This window comes from Nelusetta ayraudi, unplaced genomic scaffold (genome assembly GCF_046127955.1).
Source record: "Nelusetta ayraudi isolate G7.1 ecotype Tasmania unplaced genomic scaffold, CSIRO-AGI_Nayr_v1 ptg000027l, whole genome shotgun sequence".
Classification (NCBI taxonomy): Eukaryota; Metazoa; Chordata; class Actinopteri; order Tetraodontiformes; family Monacanthidae; genus Nelusetta; species Nelusetta ayraudi.
In genome coordinates, this window is record NW_027466077.1 from 2,196,974 (window position 1) to 2,209,852 (window position 12,879).

Below are 12,879 nucleotides of genomic sequence, written 5' to 3' on the forward strand. Positions count from 1 at the left end.
CGAAGAAAGCAGGGGAAATTGCATTTCTAAGCACTCCTTCACAATTCTTTAATGGGACCAGCATTCCAACAGATGGCAAAGAGGCCCCTGGGTGCTGCCAGCGTCCTGCCAAGTGCAGGCCAGGCCAATGGTTTCAGCTGTGCGAGCCACCTGTCTCATCTGCCACACGTCCAACTACATGCTTTCAAAGATGCTACTTGGTACTTTCCAGTGTTAATTGTGACCTCAAAACAGAAAGTCATGTTCTAGCTGGTCAAGTTTTTTATAGTATTGTATATTATATGACATCATGTAATTTTAAAAATACTCTCAGTTTTGTACTTTTCCAAAAAATGCCTCAACAAGTTTACAAACAAGTTTAAAGATCTTCCCCATATCCTTCAGCGCACACGGTCTGAAAAGTGGAACGGGAAAAATAAGTAACAGCAAAGTGAATTGTGCATTATATGGCACTTTTTTGAGGTGCTTTAACTTTGTCAGCATTGAAGATTCTTGCAGCAGCCCTGTTGCTCGGAGGCTCTTTTGCCGCGGGATGTGAAAGAGCAGTTTCTGGAATAACATTGGTGTCGGCAGAGTCTGGCTGTGTCCCCCAGATGTCTGCCTGATGTAGAGTTGTTGTGATGTTTGTGTGGGAACCGGCGCACCAGCTCCAGGCCTGTGTGCGCTAGTTAGGCCCTCCGGTCCGCTCAATTTAAAGGTTATTCTGTGTGTGGTTGACTGACAAGGTCAAGTATGTCCCCCCCGTGCAGCAGACACATCCAAGGAATGTTTTCTTTTACAACAGCAACGGGACAGAGCTGTGTTATTCCTTTTGCTCTCTCCATATTGTGCTCCTCCCCCGTCTCCCTTTCACTCTCCCAAAGGGGGAAAAGATTGTAAAATATTGAGACTAGAACAGTAGCATGGCGTATGATTCAGCGGACATATGTGCATTAAAGGCTTCCTGCAAGCCTCTGTCCAGGTGCAGCAGGTCCTTGTGGGAGCCTAACGGCTGTCTGAACCAAAACAGAGGGGTAAAAGGTGAAGAGGCTGACTGCATACTGTGTGTTTTCCGCATAGTTCCACTGACAGTCTTTGTACTTCCATGGCCGATCAGTCACACATGTTGCCACCGCATGCCGAAATGAAGCCATATGTTTCCCGGCGGTCAGCCGCTGTGAGAACACATGCCGCCCTGAGAAAACCACCCTGGGAAAGTCCATTTCCCAAACATGGCCCGCCGCCACGCTGCCAAAACACACACAGTCTCGTGGAGCCATAGGATGTTTTCAAATGAGTAATCCGTTTAAAGATGTTATGTCGGTGTGTGTTTTTTCCTCGGCCTGACGCTCCGCCGCTGGTGGCCCTACTAATTAAAGTTCGGTCTAAAGAAAACTGATTCATCTCACCGCGCGAAACAAAAACAAACCGTGTGGAGCTGAGGGTTTGCAGAAAGGTGAAAAGCGGTCAAGCGGCTGAAGTTTAGGGGAAATATAGCTTTCTGGAATGTCCTTTTTGTCAATCTGCCATTAAAAAAAAAAATCTAGTTTTCTCTTTTTGTTTATTTAGATGTCGTCAAGTGATTGTTGTTAAGCTTTGGAATTAATGTAGTGTTGAAGCATCTGCCTCTTCCTAATGTAAAAACAAAGTGTTTACAGACCTGCAATGCCATACATAGAACTAAACACCAGGCAAATCCAGTTGGGAGAAATGAAGCATTCAGGACCGTTTTTGTGTGCTTATAGCAATTTTATTTCAAACTTATTGTAGCTCGTGATCTTAGTCTTCTTCTGGGGTTTTCAGGGTGACTCAGAGAAGCTCCTTCTTTGCCTTTGTACCTCTCACCTGGTTACCCGTCAAGGAAATTGACCGGTTGTGGAATTCACTAAAACTTTAAGACGGATTGAAAACATGCAAGCAATCCACCTGTCGCGTAAGGTCACAACATAAAAAAAAATGAATTTGAAAAACTCATCAGTAAACATTCTTATCACAAATCATAGCACGACTACCCAAGAAAATAGACTTGCTTATAGGATATATATGTTTTTCAAGTCAGACAGACGAGAAGGTCAAACTGCAGCAAGAAATAAAAACGGATAACACAGCATAGGCAGCCGCACAGAACGGGAAAATAGTGAATGTATACAAACCGCAGAGAAAGCGGAGAATGGGAGAGAGATGTTTCACCTTGTGAAGCGTGGTCTTTTTTTTCCACGTTTGTCTTCTTCTTTTTTTAACCTGCTCTGCCTATTTGCTCAGCTCTCTGGAGGCAGCGAGCGGAGCGGCTCAGAGATTACCAGATGCTGTAATGAGGATCCTGCGTATCGGCCCATCGGCATTTGGAGGGTGCGTGTTCAAACAAATACCCCGGCGTTTCATTCACCCCTGGTTGTGTTTTGAGCGCGGCCCCGCTCTGATAAGGCCGGCTTATTTGCATGGGTGCAGCGGCTTGTTTGGCGGGGAGGTGGGGAGAGGAGCGAATTTAGATAAAGCTGATAGTGTTTGCCGTGGGATAGTGCGTGTTTGTATGCAGGTAAATGTGTTGTAGCTCAAGAGCTTTGATTTGTGGGAGGAAAAAAAATTGAAGGGCTATGCTGTTTATCATGTAAATAAATCCATTTTATGATAAAGCCGCACAGCTGTCTCACCGTAGATACATTTTCATTATGTCACTGTATGTCTACTAAGTGTGCATCAGAGAGAAAAGCGCCCACATCTATTAGCAAGGGCATGTCAACAATGTGCTGCCATGCCTGCTGGCGCATTGCAAGGTGATGGCGGTTGCTCAAAGCCCAATCAGCAGCAATATACCAAGCGCTGAATGATATAGGAAAGCTGTCAGGGAGGCATAATGGAAACGTATCGCCAGCCCTGAGAACACGGAGTGATCTTCCTCTCCGCTCCTCTTCTCTTCTCTCTGTGTTTGACATGCTTTCCCCCCCCCTATCTAAATCTCCATCAGTGCGATATGTGGAAGCCTCGTGCGGCTCATTGGACTGACAAAGCCTTATTGTTTGCTCTAGGATGCAAAAAGAACGGGTCAGGCACTAACAATAGTGACAATCTCGCAGCCCGTTGTTGTTTTCATGTCAGTCGGTTTTGGTCGTATTGTGTGTTTCCGTGTGCTGTATGCTGCGCTTCATTAGCTCCGTGTCCTTGTCAATGTGTGACAATCCTGTTATGGATTGGGTCACGTGACGCTGAAGCCATAAACAAAAGGCTTAATTATTCATGAAAATGATGGCAAGGAACAGTGTTTGGTTTTCTTTTCTGGTTATTAAAAAAATCATAGAAAAATAAGAGCTTTCCATAACTTTGAAACCTTTGTCTCCATACACACACAAAAGAAACATGTTGCATAGATATCGATGATAACTTTATTGAAGTAGGATGTAAATGGTATAAAAATTGTTGTTTTTTTTGCCTGTCTTTTCTAATTTCCTGTTTTATTTTGAAGCTTTCTTTGAAACGTTGCTTTCCCTTTCTCAATTCCGTTCACACCTGTTTTCGTTACATGCTAATTAGCTCCACCTGTTTCTCATTTACTGTCTTCTGCGTGACCAATTTGCGTCACCGTTTCGGTCAGACTTTGTACTGGTTTTTACGGTCGTTTGAGTTTGGACCTTTGACCTTTAGGACTTTGTTGACCTGCGGTGGACTGTAAGACGAGTAGGTTTTCACTCTTTATTTACAAAATCTTTCTTGTGCTGCGTTTCCCGTGTTAATTGAAAAAGAAAAAGAAAAAACCCCCCCAGCTAATTACCTCGGCGATATGCTTCCGAGAAGTCGTAATTATAATGGACGCTATTATGTGCCACAATTATATCTGCATTTCTTAAACTGCCAAAGTGACTCACACAGTAAACAGCACTGAAATAAAGAAAAATGGCCTATTGCTTTAACGGTTGAAACAAACGATGCCCCAAATAATGTATAGAAGCTCAGCGTATTTTAAAATGCACCAACTGGCAACAGCCAGCCAAGCAGAAAGTGTCACTGTGGAAGTAATTTTACAAAATCAAGTTATTAATTAAACAAAAGTGCCAAATATTGACGCCAGCGAGTTAAAATGTATTTGAAATTTCACTGTGCATGTACGTATCTGATTGCCGCAGCCTGCTGAGGAAGGTTCGACTGGTGTGCACCGAGGGCTCTATATGGAGAGTGGGGGGGGATAGCGGAGGATGAATTTGATTTGATTGGCTGAGGCAGGGGCACGGCTTGTGTACGTTTGCGGTGACCGCTGCTTGGTCACGTGTTTGCATAGGGCTAAGTGAAGGCATGGATGCTATACCCGTGTTGTTGTGGAGTTTATTTTGCTTTATTTCTAGTTTTTCATTGCGCTGCTTAATTTATTTTGGCATTTAAGATTTAGTGGTGCATTTAAAATACAGGATTGCTGAAAAGTAGGTACCTGGGGAAAGAGACACGCATATATTCACATGAACAGGATTATTTATTATTCCCCTATCTTCCTCTTATCTCGTTTCCCTCACAACGGCCATCCATCATACGTCTCGCTCCCCAGTTATTTAGTCATTACAGGCCTGTCTTCATCCACGGGGACCTGGAGACCACCAACAGTGTCCTGAGAAGGGCCCCCCTGGGGAGCAAGAAAATGGTCATAACGTTCCTAAACATGAAAGCTTTTCAAGTTCAAAGTAACCTTTTTTTTTTTTATTATTATTTTTTCTAAAGTGGAGTCGCCGCTCCCTCGAGACGCGAGAAAAGGAGACTTGCAGAGTAAATTAACGGCGAGTGAAAGGATAACGTTTCCATTTCACAGGAACAGGAAGCTATACGTCTCTCTTGTCACGCTCTTGGAATGATGTACTGACCGAGTCATGTGCTTCGTATGTGTCCTCCTCTTTCCCATCACCCCCTCTGCAGAACCATGAGAGGGAGACGGCTCTTCACTGTGCCGCCCAGTACGGACACACTGAGGTGGTGACGGTGCTGCTGCAGGAGCTGACTGACCCAACCATGAGAAACAGCCAGCAGGAGACCCCGCTGGACCTGGCGGCGCTGTATGGGCGGCTGCAGGTCAGTCACAAGGACTGCATCAATTAAAATACGCGTTGCTGATAACATAATTGGTCTGTCAGAAAGACAGACTGTGACCTGTAAATGTGTCATTTTGAAGATGTTGCTCGACCAGGCGTCGTTGAGGCCAAATTAGGCACCAGTGTGTATGATAACCAGCTATTTCCGTGTCAGGATGTGCTGTTTAATTTAAAATAATGTTGCCTTTTTTTAGATACCAGGCAAAAAAAAAAAATCCTCAGTGCAAGGTGATAGACAGAGGCAGACAAGCACGTACACGGCTCTGGCTTTTTGTGAAAAAATGTACACGGCGGACGCGCACGCCGCCGCGCGCTACAAACGCCCGGCACAAATGGCTGCCGACGTGCAATCGCAGTCGCACATTTTCCGCGCCGAGGTAGTGAGTAATTGCAGTCAAGCCGCACAGGTTTGTCAGAGTGTGAATGAATAATTTATGGAGGCAGCTGCATTTCTCGTTGCCGCTCCCAGTCTGCATTATAATGAAAGGGGAAATCCCGGCGGTGGGAGCTACCGCTGCATAGAGATGTAACTAACACGGGGCAAAAGTTTACACGACGCACATCTATGAACCAGAGAGACGCACAATGAAAAGAGGAGCATTTGGGGAGAAGTGCATCTTTGGAGCTGAGTTATTAAGGGCAGCATCCGTGATCAAAGGGACCAGAACCCCCCCCCCCCCTGCCAGCTTATGGTTGATTGACAGGTCTTAAAATACAAACACTTGATGTACTAAACAAATACCCACCCAGGTCGCCCCCCCGCCGCCAACCTCTCCCCCATGTGCTTATTTTCCTTTGACAGATTTTATTTGCTGAGCCGGGGCTTCTTATTTTGCTCTGCATTTAAAGCACCAGAGGTTCAACTGACATGTTGGCAGATGTAGCATTGGTTCAATACAACACGGCACCTCACTTTTACTCACTTTGTCACTGAAACAGTTTTTTTTTATGCTTTTTAGCATGTAGTTGTATGAACTGATGTTAGCTGTTTAGGACCCTGAGCTTGGCTACATGCTAGAATGCAGTGTAGAACCAATAATGTTTTGTAAAATATGCATGAAGCAGATAAAATCCCTTACATGTAATTTTTTTTTTAATCCTTTAAATAAATACTATGTTATGCAAATGTATCTCTTGGACAACTGAAAATGGGCTACATTTTGGGCTACATTGTAGTTTGTATGTTGTAAAGTATACTGAATAGCTGTTGTTGTCCTTTCTACGGCCTAAATGCAAGCCCAGTGGCCTACTTATTTGCTCTTTATCACACTCTGCTGTTTCCTCACTCTCCATGCAGGTGGTGCGCATGCTGGTGAGCACTCACCCCAACCTCATGAGCTGCCACACTCGCCGACACACTCCGCTCCACCTGGCTGCACGCAACGGACACTACAGCACCGTCCAGACTCTGCTGGAGGCGGGAATAGAAGTCAACTCTGTGGTGAGGGGGAAAAAAATTAAATAACTAAAATTAAACGGCTGCGTTTATCAGTCCCTCGAGGCCCCGAGGGTTCAAAATATTCCTGACAGGGGATTTGAAATAGATTAATGCCACCATTTAATGCGAAAAGAACATTTTTATTTGTTTTTTAACCTTGAAAGGACAGTTATCTTTTGATCTTCTTCATGAGAAAATTTGATTTAAAAGGAACTCCTAGCTGTGTTTGTTTACATGCACTCTTATGCTAATCTGTAGCTAGACACCGCTGGAAGGTGTATTTTATGCTGTAAACAGCAAGCAGCTCTCAGGTTTAGTGCCCATATCAGGACTCGCAGATTATCATAATCGGATTTTATTTATTTTTTCCCAAAAGTCCCTTCGCTTGTGAGTGGCGCAGGATTTTTTTTTTTTTTTTTAATGGAATTAAGTTGTCCTGCAATACAATGTTGTGCATTTTAAAATTAATCATTACCATTTTATTTTAGGGTTTCACATTCTTTCTGTCATTAAGATGAATTAGGCTGCAGTATGAGACCTGACTGACTTTTTATTCATGTTACCCTGATGAAAGTAGAAAAGGTTACTCGAAAGACTTGTCTTTGTCCTTTTTTTTTATGTCTGAGAGAATCTGTCTAAATCCCATGAAATCTCTCCCACTGTGTTCTTTCTGTCTGAGTTCTGTCTGAATATTTTAGAAGCTGCTCTTCTTCTTTGCTTTAAATGACAGAAAGCACAGCTCCTGTGTGCAAATAATCCACCACAGACATTAATGCTTGTCAGATTATTCCTTTTAAAAGTATGCGCCTCTGTGTGCAAAACCAGAGCGCTCAGACCATCGTTGCATGCATCCCGTGGTGTGGATGCGGGATGAATAATTGATTGGGAGGAAGATCCAGCGAGCAGGAGGTACGAGGAGGAGGAAGACAAGGAGGAAGAGGAGGAGGACGGGGTGTTCCTTTGAGTTGCTGGGAGTTCATGAGCTTCTCTTTGCCCTCGCTGGAACATCTGAATGCAGGGAAACACAAGCCACAGAGTGTCTTACAGTCTCTCCGTCACCCTGTCTTCATTTACGACGAATCAAACGCAGCTTTGTCTCGGACCTCTCTGGGCCTTTTGTTATCGGAGGCCTGTCAGGACGCAGCCACGCTTTGCTGCTTCCTCAAACGCCTGCTCTCGTCTCGAGGCTATTTTCTCTGACAACTGAACTTTCCTCACTTCGTTTTCAATTTGAGGTGTCAAAAAGAAAAAGAACCCCCCCCACCCACTCCACCCCACCCTCCCCTGCTGTACAAATTGGTCTCTTCAGACTCTCTGATCCCTCCAGTGATCCCTGTGCTCGTTATATGATTTCCCTTAACGTTGTCTTGGGGCTTGTTTGTTTTCTGCAGGCGCAGGGTTTTGAACTGCTAATTTTAAACAGGGTGTGGGATTGTAATGTTTGCATTGATTGAACACTGGCTTGACTCACCTCCACTTCCTCCCACTGGAGATAATATAGACAAGACCTCAGTGCTGCCATCTTGGACCAGTGGTGTCATCCAGAGCCAAGTCTCACCCATACGGCCAGTTACAGAAGTGTTTTCAGCAGGATGGCTCCTCAACATCTTGATTTTCCTTGTGTTTTGCTCAAAATTGAGTGCTGAGCTCTTGTTACTTCTTGACCGGTGTGTGTGTGTGTGTGCGTGCACGTGTATGCCTCCGTGTGTGGATTTAATTTCCTGGAAAGATGGAACACTTGACCTGCCTCATATGGGGTTTGGTTCTGGTCCTCTCGCTGCGGGGAGACACATGACTTGGCGGCATTGTGCCCATTTCCTCTGCCGTCTGTTCTCCTTGTGGGCATAGTGTGTGTGTGTGTGTGTGTGTGTGTGTGTGTGTGTGTGTGTGTGTGTGTGTGTGTGTGTATTTGTGCGTGTGCGTCGTGCTCTCATCTGAAGAAAGGGGTGGTGATTCTCTGCAGGGATTTGGCCTCGAGCTGCCTGTGTAGTAAGGATGAACGCTACACGCCTTTGATTCCGCTCGTCCTTCCCCTCGCGGCGTCGCTGTCTCACTCTCTCCTTCTGTCTCTCTCTCTCTCTCTCTCTCTCTTTCTCTCTCACTACCTACCTCTCTCTCCCCTGCGATGATGAGTGCTGCAAGCCTTTGATACCACCAATCTACTCTGCAATTTAGCCCTCGCCGCGGTGGTGCTCCCTCTCTCTATGCAGCAGAAAATAATGCAGAGGAGGGACAATGAGTTTCAGTTTGTCACTGCACTTGCAGGGAGAGTTATCTATTTGCACACCTGGGGATTAAAAACTGCAAGCCCGGAGGCCTTAATCTTGTCAATTTCACTGAGATTATCCGGCATTTTTCCATTAGAGATTTAAACGTTTTTGTGATGAGGCGTTCATTTGAGAACAGGTCTCCCTTTAACTTTTAATGACGCTAAACGTTTAAGAATTCAACACACACTTGTGATACTGAGTTTCCCAGTTCGCTTTGATAAATCCAGGTTATTGGCTTCAAAGCTCATTTCCACAGTACAGGAGTCCTGGTGTTGACTGTAAAGATCATACGCCATCAGCTTTCACATATACCACATGAAATTGTCCTAAGTGGAAAGCATAGGGTGTGTGTGTGTGTGTGTGTCTGGGTTCTTTCGGTGTATGCGTGTCTGCGAGAGAGTGAGTGAGGGAGAGAGAGAGTGATGGAAAGAGTGAGGGTGATTGCACAGGTCAGTAATTGGAGTCAAGCCATTCAGGTTCTGTCTGAGTGTGAATGAATAATTCAAAGAAGCAGCGCAGTCACTCCCCGGCTCTACGCTCAGCCGCTGCGTCTCTTTCTCTTTGCTTTTCCGACTCCGTCCGGAATAATGATGGGGAAAGCCCTCCTCCACACCTGCTGCTGTGAATGAAGCCAAGAGAAAGCCAAACATTGGTGTCAACAGAATCGGAAAGAAAAACGATCTCCCCTCATACTTTTTTAAATCAAACTTTAAACGGCCATCCCAACATTTGTGCCGACAGCCACAAAACAGCAAGTCATCCAGCCTTTCAATTCCCGGAAACTCTTAGAGAGCTACAATCGCCTCCTCTGCTTCCTTGTGACATCACCAGGCGAGCCCCGTTGGAAACAGGACAGGAAGTGGTATAGAGGAGGCGAGGTTAGCAGGGCAAGTGGTCTGCGTGTGTGTTTGTGTGTGTGAGGAAAAAGAGGGTGAGTCCCTTCCTGCGCTGCGACCTCTTCTTGTGGGCAAACCAGTGAGGAGATTTTTGTCTCTTTGTCTCACAAGACCACAGTTTAGTAGTCAGCGAAGCCGCAAATGCCACCACTAGTCTTTTGTCATTTGGGACTCCCACCTACGATACTCTCCCAGGACTCTTCACCCTGTGTGGACATAGAAGAGGATTCAGCCACATAGTGCATTTTCTTTGGCACACACATCCGCTGCAGGGGAAGCAGAAGAGCAGCAGTGAGTTTATTCCCTGCAGAGGACCTTTGCAACCTTGTGTGTTGTTTTTTGAACTCGGCTGTGTGTCACCAGACCTGGTTTCTGTACACAACGATTCGCTTTCATTAGTACTAGGAATTTGCTCTCGTCTCTTTATTCATTTATTTATTATTATTTTTTTAAATACATGCGGTGAGGGAGCCGAGTGTGAAGGATGCATGCATATGCAGTTTATTCATATCATGTGTGGCTCAGGTTCAGATACTGTCCCTGGTAGCTATTTATGCTTCCAGCGAGGTTTATAAAAGACTTCAATGCAGATCTGTGGACGCATCGTGTCCTTTAAGCTTGCTGGTGTAAATCGTGCACATTCGTCTTTTATTACTTATACAACCAATTTTATCTTCTTTTGATTTTTGAACAGTTCTTACCACTTCAGGTTTAAGAAAATAGCCATGCACCTTTAATTTCAATCAGATGATGCATTTTCCACCTCACTCTGTTAAAGTTCCTGGTAAAAAAAAAAGACCTTGAGCGCTCGGAGTGAACTGCAGTTGACAAGTGTTTATGAGGCTCCTGGTGAAACACTGCTGATATTTTCCAACCTTCTTGTAATGTGTAATGTTAATGTAAAAGTGATGCATTGCACTTGTTACTGTTGTTTGTAAGGATGTGGGCTCCTATATACAGAATACATAAATATGTCTCCACACAAGATTCATTTTTAACTACCTGGGGTTGCAGCGGCTCAATTTTACTTTTTTTTAAAAAAAACAAAAAATAAACATAACCATACATCTAGCCCCAAAATGACCTCGTTACCACACACAAGCAACAAGCATTAAATGACAGTCATTTGTGACCACGCCTTATAATTTTCAAAAACGATGCCATAATGATATAAAAGTGGCCATCTGAGGCTTCATACGCAGCAGTTTCTGGATTCCGTTCCACTGTGCAGCGGCCTCGACAGCTCCTTCCTTTGTTATGGCGGAACCCCCCCCCGACTACGGCTCTCTTAAAGCTGCCTTGTCAGAGTAATCATCTCTCTCATCGCCGCTGATCCAAGATGAAGCGCTCAGGCATCGTACTCCCTTCTCCAGTTTCCATGTGTTGCGTCACATCTGTAATACCAGCCCCCTGCTGTAGAGGCCTACACGCGCTGAGGCTTTAAAACTGGGACGTTTTCCACGCAGCTGCTAGTGTAATGGGCTGAAATCAGCAGGGCATCTGTTTACAGGATTTTGTTCCCAATTCAATTTTGTTCAACTGACTTGCCAAAAGGGATGCAAATTTCCCGTGCTCCCACGTTTGTCTTCAACACACTGTTTTTCATGTCTATTTTTGTCCCTATTTCCAATAGTTAAAGTGATGGAATATTAACACTCACACTCTGACTTTCTCTTCCTCGCATGCAGACCGATAATGGCAGTGCCCTCCATGAGGCGGCGCTCTTTGGAAAGATGGATGTAGTTCGCCTTCTGCTTGACTCAGGTGAATATTTCCTGCGGGTACAAAATGCTCGTCTCCAAGTTTAATTGTTTGTTTTTATACCTCAACGATCCTTTGTGAAGCTGCGGACGAATTATTTGCTCCATGATACCAAACACTCTTGTGAACTTCTTCTGCATCCAGGAGTTTCTTTTGTCAGGGATATTTGTCTCCCACATCCTGTTATTATGTAGAGATTCACAGGATATGATGTCTGAATCTGTCATTTTTATATTAGTCAAATAGTATAATAGGATAATTAGGAACTAAATTGACAGATCTATTGTTTTGCTGTCCATGACCCCCCCCCCACACACACACACACACACACACACTTCCTGAGTAGCAAGCAAAGAAGTTTAAAAAGTAGTAAAGGAAAAGGATGAATGTGGCTGGTCTTCTTTTTGAAAGCTCTGCTATCCCTCCACCCACTTTCCTCTAGCACTTCCTGTTTCCTGCAGGACTTCCCATGGACGTTTTTTTTTAACCTTGGTTTTGTTAACACCCCAGCTATGGAAAGGATCTTTTTGGTTGCAGGGGAGGGTGCTGGATGCCCATGAACTTTGCAGGAAATGACCCGAGGATATTGAAAAACATGAAAACACCACCGAGTCCAGTAAAATGTAGCTGCGCTTCCCGTCCTCGCAGTTGTCCTCGGTCCTGATTCATTTAGCATCTTTTCCTTACGGTGTTAACCACAAAGACATGAGTGAGTGTTGTTTTCTCCTCTGCAATCGGATCCATCCGCACAGGAAATGATCAAACATGGAAACAGTCAGGGAAATTAGTGCTGATAGCTGGAGACGTTTTATTCTTGGTCAGTGTTACTTGTTGTCAGTCTTTGTTGTGCGTATTTCTTTCATCCCGGGGGCTTTCTGATCCTTATCTTTGATAAAAGGCAGGTTTTCCTGAAAAAAAAAAAAAAAAAAATCATCATCACCGTCTTTATCTTTTGGTTGCCGAAGCCCGTTTGTCATTTTCTATGTGTTGCTCCGTCACTCTGTTGCAACATGTTGTTTATAATATGACTGTAACCGTGTGCACCGATGACTGTTTATTTTCTTTGACAGAGCCATCCATGTTGTGATTTTACCTTTTGACCTGCTGCTGTTGCATGTGTGTGTGCCGTGTGTACCGCTGCCTTTTAATGTGTTTACCGTGTGCGTCTCAGGAATTGAGACCAATCTGAGAGACAGCCGAGGGAGGACAGCTTTAGAGATCCTGAGGGAACATCCTGCGCCCAAATCTCAGCAGATCACAGCTCTTATTCAAGGTAAGACGCTCACACACGTACACCAACACACGCCGGCGCACTCTCTTTGGATTTTGATGAATTCCAATCGTGAAACTGGGTTGCAAGAGCAGAAAATAGAAAGCTGGAACGATTCTGTGCAACGTGAAGATTAAAGTTTCTGCATTTTCTAAACTAACAGCTTCCAGGGCAGAGGCATTAGAAGAACAAGACATGA

At 44.6% G+C, this 12,879-nt stretch overlaps 1 protein-coding gene across 1 annotated transcript in view; it reads left to right on the forward strand.

Moving 5' to 3' along the window:
* The window catches only part of anks1b (ankyrin repeat and sterile alpha motif domain containing 1B), a 149,699-nt gene that overhangs the window by 46,121 nt on the left and 90,699 nt on the right, over positions 1–12,879 (forward strand). The window contains exons 4-7 of the mRNA XM_076030124.1: positions 4,873–5,025; positions 6,343–6,486; positions 11,338–11,413; positions 12,582–12,683. Coding sequence (XP_075886239.1) covers positions 4,873–5,025; positions 6,343–6,486; positions 11,338–11,413; positions 12,582–12,683 — 475 coding nt within the window. The remainder of the gene's footprint in view (positions 1–4,872; positions 5,026–6,342; positions 6,487–11,337; positions 11,414–12,581; positions 12,684–12,879) is intronic.